We start from the raw sequence: 17,870 nt of genomic DNA, 5'->3' as shown, positions 1-17,870 counted from the left end.
CAAATAAAATAAATTTATAAAAATATAAAAATATTTAGAACTATAATTTCTATTAAAATAAATTTATTAAAGAAAATAATCTTGCGCTGTTGTTATTTATTTATAGATTCGACCCGTAACTGTATAAATATTTTTTTCACTTTAATTTTTTCTGTGTACTAATGATATAATATATATATATGTACATTAAACTCTATAACATTATTGTTAATATTACATTTTTAAAAATATTTTTTTATTTATTATGTTAAATAATTATATTTTATGATTTTAATTGTCTATTATATCACAGTATATCATATAAACAAATCCAATATTTATAACTGATTGAACTTATATTTTGAAACCATTATACTAATAATATATGAATAAATTATTTTATATTATATTTATATGTTATATAAATTGATTATGTTATGTGATTTTAATATTTAATAAGTTAATACAAAATATATAGAGAAATCGATTTTGGTTAATATATGACTAAGGAAATTTATTATTTAAATTAAAAAAATATTAAATGTTTAAATCTATTATTTAAATTCAAATTAGGAAAATACATTTATTAATCAGAAAAGACAACAATAATTAAGGAATCTAAATCAGAAAAGACAACAATAATTTTGGAAAACACGAAAAAGACAAGCATTAAAATAGGAAACTTAGTTAATTCTCAGTGGCATGCCATTGTAAATAAAACTGAAAATTAAGGAGTATTTTTTATTGAGTACTTCTCTTTTAATAAGATAGATGTGATCTGCTTTCAGGTGTCTAGTTGTTTATTTTAGAAATTTATCATTAATTTAAAGGGATTTATTCATTTTTTTTGTCATATAAATATAAAGAAAAAGAAGGTGTGGAAGGGAGTTAAAATGCGAATGAGACATGTCGGCCATGTCATGGTGAGACGATTTAACGAAGAAAGAAGAAACAGAGTCCCAAAAATACATCATTTTACTTTAAAAAGAAGAGAGGAAACCCCACAGAGAGAAAGAGAGAGAGAAAAGTTCACGAAATCCACTCAGAGAAATTGTGGATTTGATAGGAAACTCTTTTTATCTTTTGTAGATTTCTTCATCTACAAATCTCTCTAATATCGAAATAGAGGTGTGTGTAACCGTGTCTATTTTTAATTCTCTGTTTACAGGTATTCGAATATTCTCTCTGTTACAACTTTTTGTTCCTATTTATAGTAATCTGCATCCTCCAATACTTGTCTCTTTTGGAATCTCTCTACAAGGATCTTCCTTTTAGGGTTTTTGTAGCGTTTTCCTCTGCATTGCTTCTTATTTCAGGAATTCGAGGGATCTTTTTTGACTAATTCTAAAGATGTCTGGTAAGTGAATATGGTTTTTGACTTTACCTTCTTTTCTTACGCTATTACGAAGATTTTATATATTTATGATGAATGAGTTATAATAAATTTGAAGGTGGGGAACAAACAAGAGACAAGTTATCAGATTCTGAGTGCACAGAGGACGAGCCACGTCGTTCTAGGATCGGGAACCTGAAAAAGAAAGCGATTAGTTGTTCTAGTAAACTTACACATCCCTTGAAGAGAAAAGGGAAACGGAAAATAGATTACTCAGTTCCTTTCGTTGAAGATGTTAGGGACGAGAACGAGGAGAAGATAGTACTTAAACTTCGTCAAGAGCTTCTCAAGAAAGATCTTTTGCCTCCAAGACATGATGATTACCATATGTTGTTGAGGTAAAAACCCAAGAAGATCGATCAGTATGCGTTTGTTCTTGTCTCTTTAACTAACAAGTTTGGTTTGCCACTAGGTTTCTGAAGACAATGGAGTTCAGCATTGAGAAAACTGTCACTGCATGGGAACAAATGCTCAAATGGAGGAACGAGTTTGGAGCAGATCGCATTATTCAGGTCAAAAATGATATATTAAATGGACTTAGATCATGTTACAGTAACGAGTACTAGTAGCAAAGTTAATAAAGTTTCTCTGCTCAAAAACAGGAGTTCAGTTTCAAAGAGTTGGACAAAGTGGTACGTCACTATCCACAGGGATATCATGGAGTTGATAAAGATGGTAGACCAATATATATCGAGAGACTAGGAAAAGCTCATCCCGGTAAACTTATGGATGTTACAACCATTGAGCGGTACTTGAAGTACCATGTTCAAGAATTCGAGAGAGCCCTTCAAGAGAAGCTTCCTGCATGTTCCATTGCAGCTAAGCGACGAGTCACTACCACGACTACAATACTAGATGTTGAAGGCCTGGTATTATGATGGTCAACCCCTATATAGATAGATAGATAGATAGATAGATGCGTTTTAAAATTGATTTGTAACATCTCTCTCTCTTGTGTTAACTCTTTAGGGTATGAAGAACTTTAGTCCTACAGCTGCGAATCTCTTGGCCTCTATTGCTAAAGTAGATTGCAATTATTACCCTGAGGTACCTAACTCTTTTTTGAAGGATATATGGATATACTCTTGGTTGATATGAAGGTTTGTGTATAATCGTGGTTGTCTGACTCTTGCAGACTTTGCACCGAATGTTCATTGTCAATGCAGGGATTGGATTCAGGACTTTACTATGGCCTGCTGCTCAGAAGTTACTTGATCCCATGACTATTGCAAAGATACAAGTAATAGCATATTATCTCTCTGCTTTTAAGCATTGTATATTCCAATGTTACTCATTGTTACTTGGTATTATACTACTCAGGTTTTGGAGCCAAAGTCCTTGTCAAAGTTACTTGTAGCAATTGATTCCAGGTTATACCGAATAACCCTCATTCAAGTTTCTGTTATGTTACGGCATATGCTAACATTATCATATACTAAATTTCCTATCTGTTACAGTCAACTTCCAGAGTTCTTGGGAGGCTTATGCAAATGTGCTAACGAAGGAGGGTGCTTAAGGTCTAACAAAGGACCATGGAACGATCCTGAAATAATCGAGGCATGTTTCTTGTTTATTAAGATTCCATGATAAGCTGAGCTATAATAGTAGCAGTGTCTTGTTTTGTAGCTCGTACATCACATGGAAGTAAATACCATACGACAAACGACAAAAGCTCCTCTTCATATAAGAAGAGATCATGATTCTGCCACTCGCATGATCCCACCTCAAGTGAGCTTCTATACTTAAATTGATTTAAAGAGGGTTTTATTTCTACAAATTTTGTAACAAATAGTTCTTGGCAGGAAACTTTAAAAGAAGAGCCAGATTGTGAAGAGCATTACCACTCCACTGGGTCAAGATCTCCAATGTACACTTGTGTAGTTCCTCCTCACTCTGATAAGGCCAGTACATCAGACGGTGATAAAATCATTACCACTGTTGAACCGGCTCACGAAGACTTGTCTCAACCCCAGTCACAAAGCATGAACGCTGAATACTCCTCTTCTGTAAATACACCAATAAGAGAAGGTGTGCTTTCTGCTTACATCCTTGTTATGGATTTTACGTTAGTGTTCTGTTTTCCTCAATCATCACATTTTCAGGTGGTCAGGTTTCACGGTTTAGTGCTATTAGAGGCGAGAACATCGTTCGCTTGGTGAAAATACTAGTAGCTTTTCCACTGATGAAGCTGTTTGCACTGTTTGGTTTCTTATTGCATGGATACTGGCAAAGACAGAACTCTGTCCCTGTCCTCCCAGATTCATCTATAAACAACGAGATGATTCTTCAGTGTTTGGAACGTCTTAAGAAGCTGGAGAAAGACTTCACAGAGACTAGTAGAATCCCTGTAAAAATCCCAGAAGCAAACGAGAAGCTATTAACAGAATCATTAGAGAGGATCAAGTCTCTTGAACTCGATCTCGACAAAACCAAATCAGTACGTACACTTCTTGATCTTTGACTTTATGTAATTACCAAGCCTTGATGCTTTTTCATCATATAAATATATATAATCTTACTTTAAGTGTGTGTGTGTTTTCAGGTATTACATATAACGTTAACAAAACAGCTTCAGATCACAGAAGAGCTTGAATCTCGTTACCAAGAAGAAGTAAGCCCCACTCAATCCCTTTTCTTCTCCTTACTAATTTTGAAACAGTATATTTGTAGTTGAGACTCTGCTTGTGTATGTTTTGCAGCAAAGAAAACGATGCTGCTTTTGAAGCTTTGGGGTCTTAGAGATATTATTACTGTTCTTTTTTACAGAAAAGGAGGGGGTAAAAATATTATATACACAGAACTTTGGGAGTACTTATTTCTATTCCTTATAAGTTGTAAAAAATTATTTAGATTTCCGTGTGCGGGAAAGAATATGAACATTTTATGTTTGTATCTGAAAGAGTCATTAAACAAAGAAAGAGAGAACTCTATGTTTTGAACATTCTTTAGTCAAGGAAATCAAGTTGGGATAATGTTTGGCAGCTTTCGCATTTACTAAAAGAGAATAGTCTTTGGTAGATGGCAGGAAGCTGCACAATTATTATTTTATTTGTTGTTTACTTGCATAGCTGATATTTCAAAGTCAAGGTCGTCCTTTATATATCAGGTCTCTCGACTCTTGGGGACTTCTGCAACCACAGAACCATGAATCTTAACTTCCTATCTAGTTCTCTCTTCTTGTTTCTACTACTCTCAGTATTTTCGAGCCTCATCTCAGGTAACAACTTTCTTGATTCTTTTTTTTTCCTTCCCTAAAAGATCTGTTCTAATATGTAGGCATCAACGATTTTCTTGTTTTCCTTATATTGCAGATAGTGCATTCATCAAATCTGAAACTTTGGCTAATGGAAGAAATCTGCTTCAGAAGAAGAAAGGTAACTTCTTTTTAAATCTCTGTTTCTTGAACTTACTGTTCTGTTTCTTGAACTTACTGTTCTGTTTCTTGAATTAGTCTTATCTCTCTTGAACTTACTATTATGATCCTTTTAAATCCTTCCAACTGCTGATTTATATTCTCTTAGTGTTACTTATATTGGTAAGAGTGTTCCAGTTATACATTATCCTCAATCTGTTAAATATAAAGACGGATTATAGCCAGCTAGTAACGAGTCATTGACCAAATCTTTGAATTACAATCTTGACCATTGATTCTTAGATTTATGATACTCTTCTGTTTATGAGGTTCTATACTTTTGTTTTTGTGTATAACTTGTCCTTATAATGATCTTCAAACCTCTAGAGATGATATTTTCAATCATTCATGGTATTAGTCTTAAACATCAGCGATTCTTCGCCTATTTGTTTCATGTGGATGCAACTGTGTCTAAGTGACATAGTTTTTCTTCTTTTTCTGTATGGAACAGCATGTCCAGTGAACTTTGAGTTTATGAACTACACAATCATAACAAGCCAATGCAAGGGTCCCAAATACCCACCCAAGAAGTGTTGCACCGCATTCAAGGAATTTGCATGTCCTTACGCTGATGAGCTGAACGACTTGAGCAATGATTGTGCAACCACTATGTTCAGCTATATCAACCTATACGGTAAATACCCACCGGGACTGTTTGCAAACCGATGCCAAGGTAAAGGAGGTCTCAAGTGCCCCGGTCAAATATGAATTTCTACTCTAGTTTAACAGGGTGGTCATAGCCTTCCTATCTTCAATAATGTTCTTATTATAATCAACTTTATCAATAATTGTAGTCAAAATAAATTGTGGAGGAGGCTCCATTGCATCACATGGTCTTAGCCTTCATATTTTCAATTCATAATATGGTCCTAGCCTTTCATATTTTCAGTTAATAATATGTATCTTAACATGATGAATATCAAGAAGCTATAAAAGTGCTCTTATGTCTACCTCTACAAAAGAAGCAAGACTATCAAACCTCTTTTGCACCTGCAAGAGGAAAAGAGGAAAAGTCATATGTCTCACTACAACTTGATCAGTGAGGTCTCTAGACTAACATCTCATCTTCAAATCATCATCTATGCTCTGGGTTTTAAGCATAAATCATCCTATTTGTTTTCAGCAGCCACTTGCATTACTTGTATGAGGCAGTTTATGTAGGCAAGGTCCTAATGAATGGAATTGATCAGTGTCTAATGAAAATTACCAAATTGCCAGTAACAACAACTCTAGGTTTTGGTTATATTTGAGTGGCATTTAGTGTTATATCCCACATCATAGCAAGGTTATTTTATATTGTATTTTTTAAAAATAGGTAAGATATACTAATTATTAGAACTCAAATATATTTGAAATTTATTTGGTAACATGGACAACAATATAAAAAAATATAATGTTGTTTGGAAATAGCAGTATATTAAAAAAATAATGATTTTAAATTATTAAGAAAAATTTTGAAATCAATTATATTATGAAAACTACCTATTTATGCCAACTTTAAAATATATAAAAGTAGTCCAATTTAATTACCTAAAACCATTTTTTATTAAAAATAATCATAAAACAAAATTTAAAATTTATATACATATTTCAAACTAAAAAATTAAAATTTGATTTATATCAAAAATGATTCAAAATATTCATATATTCAATTTTTTTTACTAAATATTTTCCAATAACCGTTATAAAAATACTTTTAATATATATAAGAAAAATACAATACAAAATCTATTTTCAAACACCAACTATTATGATTTTTATGTTTTATATTAAGTTTTAAAAATATAATATATGTGATTATTTATATATATGATGATGCGTATAAAATACTATTACTTATATAATTATTTATATAAAATACATATAACATACAGTTAATTATATGATAATACATATATGATATATAATAGTAATATGAAAAACAAATAGTAATATATTTTGAAAAAATATATCCACACAGGCGCCCAGATAAATCATAGTATCTATACTATTAAAGCAGAAGCATGTTTGTGAATCTGCCCCTGAAATTTTTATGTTTTTACAAAACATCCCATTTACTTTCTTTTTTTAAATGAAATCGTGTAATTAAAAGGGAATTTCGGCCACTTAAAAGTCCAATAGAGTTTTAAAATAAATTGACAGTCCAATTTTTTTTTCAATGAATTATTAAAACGAAATGGGCTTGAAACTTTCGGATCAATAGGCTTGAAATTTCCGATTATGTTTAGTAACTCATTTAAAATATACTAGATTTCGATCCGCCCTTAAAAATGGCGGGTATATTTTTGTTGGAAAATTATTTTACGTAATAAAAATTATGATTTTAAATAGTTAATAACTTGAAATTTTCGATTATGTTTAGTAACCCATTTAAAATATATTATGTTAAACCCATTTATCCGAAAGTTATTAATTATTTGAAAGCATTATCTCAACACCTTTCAAGTTATTAACTATTTGAAAGCATTTATTAAATGAAACCTCAAAATAAAATCAAGTTGAAATAACAAATGATTAAATAAAAAAATCATAGTACGTGTCCGAATTATCTCAACTCCTTAAAAAAATTAGTTTCATTTAAAATAAAAACTATATTACATAAACTAAATTTAATATAGAAAATGTTTTGAAATACACAAATGAATTTTTCAATACAGAGAGTGTTGAAGATATGAAATATTTTATTTAAGTTAACAAAAAATCAGTTTAAAATATGTCTAACTTTGGGTTAAATAAATAAAATCATATTACGGGTTAGAATTATTTAGAGTCTTCTAAAATTTATTTATATTTAAAATAACAAAATAAGTCATATAATTAAATTTTAGATAAATTTCATAAAAATTTAAAATATATAATTTATCAAGAATCATAATTTTTACTACGTAAAATAAATTTTCCAACAGAAAAAATACCCGCCCTTTTTAAGGGCGGGTCAAAATCTAGTAGTTTCAATTAAATCAACATTCCTAACCCCGCAAAACTCTCTTGAATATATGCTCTTTTTTCTTCGACTTTTTTTTACTTACCGTTGTACAAAAGTCAAAAAGTTACGTATTTAAAAATGCAATAAGATGGAAATGTTATACTCCCTCTTTTAAAAGAAATATGATGTTTTAAAATGGAAATGTTAAACTCCCTCTATTTTAAAATATATGATGTTTTAAAACCATGACAACTATCAAAAGTTATTTCTGTCTAAAAAGATCATTAATATATATTTAAAGAAATTTAACCGGTTATGAATTATGATCACGACAAAGCGAGTTTTCGTTATTTTGTGTGTATTTGCTATTTGATTTACTTTGTACAAATAATTATTTTTTGACTTGTACTTAACTTGTTAAAATGAGTATTTGTTATTTTAAATACTTGATTAAAATTAATTACTTGCAAATTATTTATCCCGCTTTATTACTTACTATTTATGAATATACATGAATTATTTACGATTTTTAGTATATTTAAAAACTATGTACTAAATATTATTTTATTAAAAATAGACGTGAAAGATTGTTTTTTTTTATTTATTTAAAATAACATGTGAATTACTTTTAGACGAAATATTTGTTCGTGTTATAAAGAAAACAAATAAAACATATATGAATATTTCGATATATAAGCATTGTATAATTGTCACGATGACGAAAATGTCTTTTCTAAGCAATTAACAATCCATATAGATAAATATTTAATATTTCTTACTATTTAATATTTGACTAGATGACAACGAGTATTTAAAAATCAAGATGGATACAAAACAAGTAACAATTATAAGAAAAGTAATGAGTATTGTTGTCCAATTCTATAAATACAAGTAAAAGAAAAGACAAATATGAACACGTATTTAATAGATCATGTAATAAATAATAAGTAAGGAAGGAAATAAGGGGGCAAAAAATGAGTCAAATACTTAAAAATGACAATGATACTTGATTCTTGACTTGTTCTTTTAAAGTAATGATAAATGTTGATTTGCTATTTGCCTTGACAACACTAAATACTTGAATTTTAAAATATGAATTAGGTAACGAGTTTAAAACGAACAACGAATAATGTACGCACTTTGTGCGAACATATAATTATTATGATGAATTAGACGGCACTGTATTTTTGACGAATATACCTTTGCAGAACACACATTTAGAATAAAAATATTTTGTGAATTCGATCTTTCTAAAAGAAAAAATGTAAATATAAATAATGAATTAGCCGATATTATATTGATTAAAACTTTAAGATCTTCATAATTCTCAAATCTATAATATTAAAGAACTAAGTTCCGTATGTATGCGTAGTTAGGTTAATTTCATCTATTATAAATATAATATGTATTATATCCTTACTGCATGTATAAATAATTAAATAAAATAATAATAAGAGTTATAATTCTAAGAAGATAGTTTTCAAAATGACTTTATTATATTAAATATTCTGCTTGAGGCAATATTTAAGATAATATTTTATAGAATATATGGATTAATGTTTTAATATGTATTAACTTATTTTAAATAGGTAAGATTATATTTGATTGCAATTTACATAATTTTTATCTTTATCAAAATATGTATTTGTAGATAAAAAATGAAACTATCTATATCATGAAATCTTTTCAAATTATCTAAATTTATAGATATTTTTTTATTAGAACCGTAACTTAATAACTAATATATTTAAAAATCTCAAAACAAATTTATATTATACACCCAAGTAATATAATATAATTTTAATTTTTCACATAAATACTAGATACAACTCATATATGATAATTTTTCTTTTTAAGTTTTACTTTTCCATAATTATGAGATGCATGTGTTAAAATGATTAATATAAAATATAATAAAATTTAGTTTTATTTTTCTTTTATCAACCAATTAAAAGTTCTCTATTATTTTTTATCAATAAATTTAATTTATCAAAATTATTATATATTTTAAATATATGAAACTTATTTATCATAAGAAATATTTAAATAATATCATGCTACGATATGGCGGAAAGTTATTAGTTTTACATAATAATATACCAAAAACTTTTTTTTGACAACACCAAAAGCTGATTATAAAACATCATACACGGAAAGAGTATCATAACATTTATCAGCATAAAATTATAGTATACGTTAAATTCTTTAATCTATTGATCAGCTTGTTTTGTTTCGTTGTAATTTATTAATTCAATATCCTAACGGCAGTGGCGTTGATGAATCAGACAGTGTCGCAAGTTTCCGCGTTGTTCTAGGCTGTCAGGAGTATGTCAATACACCTCTTTCTTTTTCTATTATTTATTTATTTCAAAAATTTCATAATATTCACTCTCTCTTGTCTCTCTCATATCTTCGTGGTACGCCATAGCTCGTCTTCAAAGTCGTCTTTTCTTTTCTTTTCTTGTTTCAATCAGATCTCTTGGTCACTTGTTAACCAAAAGAATCATGGAGCTCAACTTCCTATCTAGAGCTCTTACATCATTCATCCTTGTACTCACAGTACTTGCATCCTTCTCATCTTCAAGTTTCATCTCTGGTACACCTTCTTGATTCCTTTTTTCTTCTTCCCCAAAAAGATCTTTTCTTATGTTCTCGGTGTCATTTTTATCTTTTTTTCATTGCAGATGGTGTGTTCGAACCGCAGAATTTGGCTATTGGAAGAAACCTACTTCAGACCAAGAAAGGTAAGTTCTGATGAATCTCAAAATCTGTCTTTTACCTGAATTTATTAGTGTCTTCTTTCAACTACTGTATATAAGGATTTTAGTTGTTGTTCCATTTTTGGTTTGTTTCCCCCAATGTTTTATAATAAATACAAACGGGATCCAGATGGAGCAAGTAACATTTCCTGCATCTTTATGGATCCGCATAAACATCCACAAACTATACAGCTTCGTTGACCAAGTCTTTGAGTTACAAAATCTTGATTCTGGTTGCCTATTGTGTGGTTGTGCTTTTAAAATGATTTTTGGCCTAATTATGATCATTAAACTTCGACAAATTGTTTCTATTGATCTCGATCTTGACATTAGTCTAAAATAATTTTACATACATACTGCTGCTTGCCAACCTGTTGTCGCTGTTCTTTTCGCATTTTGCTTCATGGGAATGCAGACGATTTTTCAGACCAGAATATGTTGCGTTAACATGTTTTTTTTTTTCTTTCATGGTAACAGCATGTCCTGTGAACTTTGAGTTTATGAACTACACAATCATAACAAGCCAATGCAAAGGTCCCAAATTCCCACCCAAGGAATGCTGTGGCGCTTTCAAGGACTTTGCATGTCCTTACACTGATGAGATCAACGACTTGAGTAATGAGTGTGCTACCACTATGTTCAGTTACATCAATCTCTATGGAAAATACCCACCGGGACTCTTCGCAAACCAGTGCCAAGAAGGTAAAGAAGGTCTCGCCTGCCCCGCTATGTCTCCCACCTCAGCAAGCGACACAAACGCAGCCACCACAGCTGCTTCTCGTCTTTGGCTGGCCGTCTTCACGGCTTTCTTGGTGTTTGTTAACTTGCTCTAAGTCCCATGTCTGTAATATAGCAACTTGAGGAAGATGGATCTATGTATATCCACGATTTGTTTTACTTGTACCATCTCATTCTTTTGATTTTTGGAGCTTCAAAAAATTCTAAATTGATAATATGTATTGACTTTTGTGCGTCTCATTCACTCTATAAATCGACCAAAGAAGTAAATACTGATTTTTGCTCAAAAAAAAGAAGTAAATGCTGATTCAAAAGATACTGAGACGACTAGTAGTGTATATAAATCAACTAGAGGTTGAGAGAAGTAAGCTCTTTTACATGCAGCATATCTATGTAAAGGTAACAACTTACATATTTACAGCAGACTTTTGTGCAATCAATAACGGACACTATCACTATACTTATGAAAAGATGCTTATAACTATTTGCAGGTAGCTGTAATCTGTCCCTCTCTCTCTCTCTCTCTAACCAAATAGCGCAGTCTTTGCAAAGGTAAACGAAGTAAGAAAACTAAGAGATTCACCACATTAGTCTTGACTTGCGAGGCAACTGCTTCCTTGTGATGCACCACGGACCAGGAAACGTGCTTAACTGCACAACAGTAATTTATAAAAATACAGGCTCAGAAAAGACGGAACACGTGTTGGATACCGGAGAATTTGGAGTACAGAAAAATGACTTTATGCATGTTCAGCGTTATTCCATAATGGTTTCACCAAAAAGTGCTCAATGTGTATATAATCTCAAATTCTTAAGTAGAACTTGAAAACATAATCTGACGGTTAGTAAAACTGCTAACAGAGGTTGAGAAAGAGTCTTATGAATATCAATACTAATGTAATATCAGACTTACGTTACTGATAAGCTTTGCCCCATGCCACGCTGTGTCCACGCCACAAGGAGGAGGGATTACTCTGACTCCGTTGCATATAGATGAAGGAAGATAGTCATGCAGTTCTTTCGCTAGTCTTTCTGGATACAAGCTCACACACAAAACGCATATGCACGTCAGTCATGTATGTTTTAGATCAAATGTTTCAAAGATCTTTAAAGTTTCAATTACTTCTTGAGTATATTTCATGGCGTTACAGAAGATTTGAACAAAAAAAGAAGTGATATGTTTGTACCTGCAAGCCCTGGCAAAGATGCGCTTCCTCCAGCCAATACTACAGTCTTGAACCAGCTACCATCACCTGTCGTAATTCCTGCTGCATCACAGTGGTCCATACAGAGCGCGACTCCCTGTTGCAACCCCATTGCCCGCCTAGTTTGGCAATGACAAAGAAAACAATCAAAGAAACTATTAAGTATAAAATGGCAAAATATTGGAAATTCTTCGGAGAAACACTAACCCCGGCCTGAGATGGATGCAGCTTACCCCAATATGATGATGTAATTTAAGGAAATATAGGAGTAATGTGGAAAACAGGGGAAGTTACTAACAAATATACAGTACAGTGGTAAGATGATATTATTTCTAGTCCCACAACTAGTTCAGATTCCATCTCTTAGAGAAACTTTCAGGTTTATATCTTTCTTAACCATTGTATAGTAATAAGTAGAGTAGGCCTTACATTCCAGCAAGACGTGGTTGGAATAGTATCTCCCCAATTTGAAAACGCTCCTTTGACAAAGTAGCCGCACTTTCTTGTGCGTCTCTTGAGAGTTCAGCTTCATAATCGAGAGCCACATAACACTACGTTTTCACAACACGAAAGTATCATGTACTTGTGCATGAGTTGCAGATACTTAAAACCTTTTTAATGATATTCCAGTATAACTATATATAATTGGATCTTTAGCAAAAAAAAAAAAACTATATATAATTGGATGAAGATCATGTCTATTTTACAGTCTCGCACACACAGGGGAGGAGAATCTTACTTCGATTTACAAAAGAGCCAATAAAGATGGAAACCTACGTAGTTATTTGCTATCAGGAACAGGTTGATCAGTTGTTAATACCTCTTTTAGAGTTTGAACAGAGAGGAGCGATAGGGTAATGTTTTTCTCTTGCATCTTCTCTTTAAGAAAGCCCGTGAGTTTCGATGCTCCAAAACCAATGACTTCTACACCCACCTGCCGCATCACCTTCCCATGCAAAACTGCAGAACACCCAGTGAAATTAAAATGCTAAGACACCAGTGAATGGCCCAGAGAGAGTCCGAGGCATATCCATCTTTTCGATACAACTTGTCAACTTCAGTACCAGACCACTAAAAATAAAGGAGAGAAAGAAAAAAAACAGCTTACTTGGGACAATGGTTATGACTTGGAAACCAATGTTAACAACAATTCCAGATGTCTGCTGTGCAGCATATAGAGCTAAAACAGCCTGAAAATACAGTACAGATCATTCATAAGTTATGAATCATAACTGTCTTGTGACTGTATTTAGCTACATGACTACCCATTCGGAAAGGAATTGCATAATATTATTTCCACCTACTGGTAAGATAATGCACCAAATTCTGAAAAAATAAATTCAGTTTCTCGCCAATATACTCTATTAGTATGACTGCGTTAAACCGTGGAAAATTTGGCTATAGAAATGGAGAAGGAATCTATCTGAGAAAAAACACTCCTCTGAATCACAAGAAAGCACTTGAGAAAGAGAGAGAGAGAACAAAGGCTTGCCTGATTAACTGCACACACTGCAGGAACATTCATATCAAACAAGACATTAAGGATAGCAGTCTTAAGTTGCCGCCTGGATGCCTTTGCCGATTCAGTATCTAAAAACAATTTCTTTTTAAAATCGTGAAATTAGAACCACGATATGAAACCTTGAAGATAAAAGAAGAAAATGTAGCTAACCATCCTGATGGCAGAGGGGAAGTGAAACCACTACTGGCTGCATAGATGGCTTAACCTGCATCCTGTAATAAAAGTATCACATAAGAAACTCAAATACGGTTTAGACGAGAAAGTCAGAGCCGTGGATACAATCCAATTAGCTACCACAAAATGACAAAAAAAAACCTGTTGAAAATGGTTACGAAGAAGTGTTGAAGCCTAGCGTATATGGGTGACTCAATGTTGCCAAATTCCTGGCGATAAAACTAGTAAGAACTTATATATTTGTGTCAACGAGACAGAAGGCAATGTTTACTAATTATTCTTGTAGTAGAGAAATAGTGAAACTGCTACAGTACCCCCAAAAGTTATCATCTCACCGCAAAAGTAACATAACGTCCAGAAGGTGAATCATTCTTGCTCCTGCCGAACTTGCAAAATCCAGAACCACCTTCATGGCAAAGCACACAAAATGAAACAAACTCTTAAAGACAACAAATACGAGAGAAGAGAGAATATACCTACCATCAATAATGATAGAGTCAGGAACTTGAGCTCTTTGACCATAAACACTCATGAACGAGAACTCCTCTGGTTCACTAGAAACCATTCTGCATCAAGTAAATCTAAACCTTGAAACTCTGACAATCAATTTAAATGTTCAAATACACGTGATCTGAAATAATTTATAGGATTTATAATTTATATATTTTTCTTAATCAATTCATATATATTTATATTTTTATAACCGTGGTTCCTGAGGTTGGCAGGATCCGCGTCTTCTTGCATAGTGTTCTTACTACTTAAGGCGATTTTAGTTTTCTTGCTACTCAAGGCGCTCCGGAATCGAATACAGGGGAATAGAGCTTTACTCAAAACTGTGAGACCACTAGGCCAAGACCAGTTCATATATTTAATTTGGCTATAATCAACTAGGCATTTGAGTCATATGTTTGTAAACTCACCGGCGGAGAGGATAACCAGAACGCAAACTAGTTTCGGCGAAGAGAATTGAGTCCCATGACTCCTCCTCGTGCAAACACTGGAGATAGAATATCCACACACGATTGCCGCCGGCTAAACGTTTCAAGGCTTTGCACGTTAAGCTCAATTTCAACGCGTCTCTTGCCTCCATCCGCATCAGTATCTCCACTACTATATCCATCGGTAGCTGATCGAATACGCTGATTATAGTGATTGAAGACGACTTAGGAGCCTGGATCGCCTTCCTCCAATCTTTACAACGATTCGATCGTTTCCACACCGATCCCCATACTTTCCTCAGATTCATACTCGAATTTCCCTCAAGCTCTCTCTCTCCCTCCCTTTTTTTTTTTTTAAGTTACTTAACGCTGTTTTCTTAAATTTTTCCCGAGAAAAATGGGTCGGGAAAATTATGGTAATTGACGGCGGTTTATGGGATGTCTAACCGACGTGGACTGTTGACACGTGTTTCCAGTCGCAGTATGGATTTTTCTAACTCCACGCGCGGAGTTTTGATGAGACTCGCGCTTCACTCACAGACTCAAATGTTAATCAGTCGCATAACGATATTTTGCGAACCCAGTTAGGAAAAGATCCAACTGGTCTGGGCCACCTGCTCTGAGTTTATTTTATTACTCTTTGTCTGATTTTACCACAATTAATTAACAAAACACCTTTTCAATTGCGGATGTTAATTTTTATATTTTTATAAATTGATATTTTGTTTTCATATTAGGATTATATGTTTTATACTATGTGTCACAATATAATTAATTGAAATAGTTTAATACTTTTAAGTTTTTATATATCAGAATCAAACCCGAATCAAATAAGATAATATAGTTACTTTTGGGTATTATAGGTTAAGTTTAGTTGCCGGGTTGTTCGTAGCCAAGTGGTTACTGAGCTCTGCCTTCGGGCCCTGGCGTGAGGGGTTCGACCCCTCCTTACCTCAGTTTGAGGATTAAAGGTCCAAAGTGACCAAAGTTGACAAAAAAAAAAAAAGGTTAAGTTTAGTTTAAATTCAAAATACCCGAACCAAATCGAATAGATTTATACTGTTATTTTTGGTATAAGAATCACTAAAAATAGACAAATATTATATTTGTACTGCTAAAAATGTTTCTAAACAATTATCATTTATATTGATATTTATGTTTCCAAACAATTTCCGTTTGTACTTCAATTTTAATAATATAGATAGATAATTAAAATTAAAGTACATTTTGGTACTATTTGGAAACATGAATAACAAAATTACATGAGAATTGCATTTACAATAAATTTAATATTTCATTTCTATATTTTTTTATTTACAAAGTCTGCTACTGTTTTTAAAATTAATTTAAATTAGTTAATTATAATGGTCGTTGTTTCTTTGTGACGAAAATAAAAATACAAACTGAAATATATAGTACATATTATATAAAACAAAATTTAAATATAGTATTACCTTATTTAGTTTAGTCAATATCAGATTTTTTAGGGTTAAATTTTCAAGAAAAAAATCAAAATTAGTAATAATTCATTGAAAATAATGTAAAAATTAAAATATTATTATTTTGTTTCATTAAAATTAACAAAAAACAATAGATTAATAAAAATTATTTTAATATAATATTATGTACAAATAAAAAATTATTATCAAACATCTATATTATAAAATAATATATTAAACTCTATATGTAAATTACAAAACATACAAAAATATATACAAGATTTTGTTTATAACACTAGTGGTTTATGTGTTTAGGTTGAACACAAGTTAAATAAAATATCCGCGCGGGAACGGGTCTAAGTTCTAGTTTTTATTTAAGTTTGTAGATTTCTATTTTTTTATGTTTGGCAATTTTTGTTAAAAAATCAAAGTTGGGTGGGTGGTTATTCTATCACTAAATTTAATTCTATTATTAAAATGCTATAATTTACAAAATTTAACAGAATGTCATTTAAAATGGATTTATGGGTGTAGGATTTAAATTTTTTGATATTTACCTTGGATCTAGATTTAAATAATTTACTCTTGAAAATCTATGAGACTTCATTTCAAATGGCTACATATGTAAAGAATATCATTTTTTTTGAATAACATTGGATGTTAATGAAGTATTTGAAATATAAAAATTGAATGACACTAAATTCTAAAATATATGATTCATGATTTAAAAATATAATATCTGATAATACTAATTTTAAATATAATTTAAAATCATTAATAAAAGCAGATTATAATTATATATAAAGTTTTAAAAATCTGTCATCAAATAGCATTTCCTTTGTAAATATGTGTGAAATATTCAATTTTACTTTAATATATATCTACCAACAAATTTATAATTTGCAAATAAAAATGTAAATTAATCTCTAAAAAGAAATAAATAGAATACTCTTTCGATTTTTGAAAGATAGATTTTGTAGACCATTCATGCATATTAAGAATACAGTGAATATTTACAATTAAATTTATTATACAATTTTTGATAATTATTAGAAAATGATATTTATTTAATTCAAATATTTTAATTAATATTTATTTAATAATATACAAAAGTACCTTAAAACATATATATAAAAAATCTTTGTGGAACAAGATTTTTGAAATACTTTTGGGAACAAAGGGATTATTTAACAAGTTCACTCTATTTAATTTATTATTTTAGTTTCAAAAAAGTTTACTGTGTGGGGAATTACATAATGTTACCAGAGAAAAACCTTTTTAGTTGACAAATTTAACTATGGGTTTAAAAATGAAGTACTTTTAGATGAATCAGATACGTGGCCATTTATTATTGGAAAGTAAATTTCTGATGTGGCTACAAAAAA

At 31.1% G+C, this 17,870-nt stretch overlaps 4 protein-coding genes across 5 annotated transcripts in view; 3 read left to right on the top strand and 1 right to left on the bottom strand.

Annotated features, from left to right (window-relative positions):
• Positions 1 to 11,447, top strand: part of LOC108827009 (GPI-anchored protein LLG1) — a 95,136-nt gene extending 83,689 nt beyond the window's left edge. The window contains exons 2-4 of the mRNA XM_018600351.2: positions 10,102 to 10,306; positions 10,395 to 10,454; positions 10,947 to 11,447. Coding sequence (XP_018455853.2) covers positions 10,216 to 10,306; positions 10,395 to 10,454; positions 10,947 to 11,302 — 507 coding nt within the window. The 5' untranslated portion in view covers positions 10,102 to 10,215 and the 3' untranslated portion in view covers positions 11,303 to 11,447. The remainder of the gene's footprint in view (positions 1 to 10,101; positions 10,307 to 10,394; positions 10,455 to 10,946) is intronic.
• Positions 876 to 4,355, top strand: LOC108827004 (phosphatidylinositol/phosphatidylcholine transfer protein SFH14). 2 transcript variants are annotated; one of them, XM_056993878.1, is made up of 14 exons: positions 876 to 1,147; positions 1,296 to 1,336; positions 1,431 to 1,710; positions 1,785 to 1,884; positions 1,975 to 2,241; positions 2,342 to 2,419; positions 2,508 to 2,612; positions 2,693 to 2,742; positions 2,830 to 2,929; positions 2,999 to 3,100; positions 3,175 to 3,400; positions 3,475 to 3,809; positions 3,915 to 3,983; positions 4,072 to 4,355. In XM_056993878.1, exons 2-14 carry the CDS (start codon positions 1,330 to 1,332, stop codon positions 4,093 to 4,095), a joined length of 1,743 nt encoding a protein of 580 aa, XP_056849858.1. In that variant the 5' UTR covers positions 876 to 1,147; positions 1,296 to 1,329; the 3' UTR covers positions 4,096 to 4,355. The 2 variants fall into 2 exon arrangements, with proteins under 2 accessions (XP_056849858.1, XP_056849857.1); XM_056993877.1 differs by having other exon boundaries at positions 1,241 to 1,336.
• Positions 4,430 to 5,734, top strand: LOC108827011 (GPI-anchored protein LLG1). Its single transcript, XM_018600355.2, has 3 exons — positions 4,430 to 4,589; positions 4,684 to 4,746; positions 5,236 to 5,734. The coding sequence occupies exons 1-3, from the start codon at positions 4,517 to 4,519 to the stop codon at positions 5,490 to 5,492; spliced, it is 393 nt and encodes a 130-aa protein (XP_018455857.2). The 5' UTR covers positions 4,430 to 4,516; the 3' UTR covers positions 5,493 to 5,734.
• A 76-nt stretch (positions 11,448 to 11,523) lies between the features above and the next one.
• LOC108827005 (actin-related protein 8) lies at positions 11,524 to 15,455 on the bottom strand. Its single transcript, XM_018600346.2, has 12 exons — positions 15,029 to 15,455; positions 14,589 to 14,674; positions 14,444 to 14,514; positions 14,250 to 14,317; positions 14,085 to 14,146; positions 13,905 to 14,002; positions 13,521 to 13,602; positions 13,233 to 13,372; positions 12,842 to 12,963; positions 12,395 to 12,531; positions 12,121 to 12,239; positions 11,524 to 11,858 (listed from the first exon to the last, which is right to left on the bottom strand). Exons 1-12 carry the CDS (start codon positions 15,352 to 15,354, stop codon positions 11,787 to 11,789), a joined length of 1,383 nt encoding a protein of 460 aa, XP_018455848.2. The 5' UTR covers positions 15,355 to 15,455; the 3' UTR covers positions 11,524 to 11,786.
• Between the last annotated feature and the right edge of the window lie 2,415 nt (positions 15,456 to 17,870).

This window comes from Raphanus sativus, chromosome 9 (assembly GCF_000801105.2).
Source record: "Raphanus sativus cultivar WK10039 chromosome 9, ASM80110v3, whole genome shotgun sequence".
Lineage (NCBI taxonomy): Eukaryota > Viridiplantae > Streptophyta > Magnoliopsida > Brassicales > Brassicaceae > Raphanus > Raphanus sativus.
Note: the sequence above shows the minus strand (reverse complement) of the source record. Positions and strands in the feature narration are given on the sequence as shown.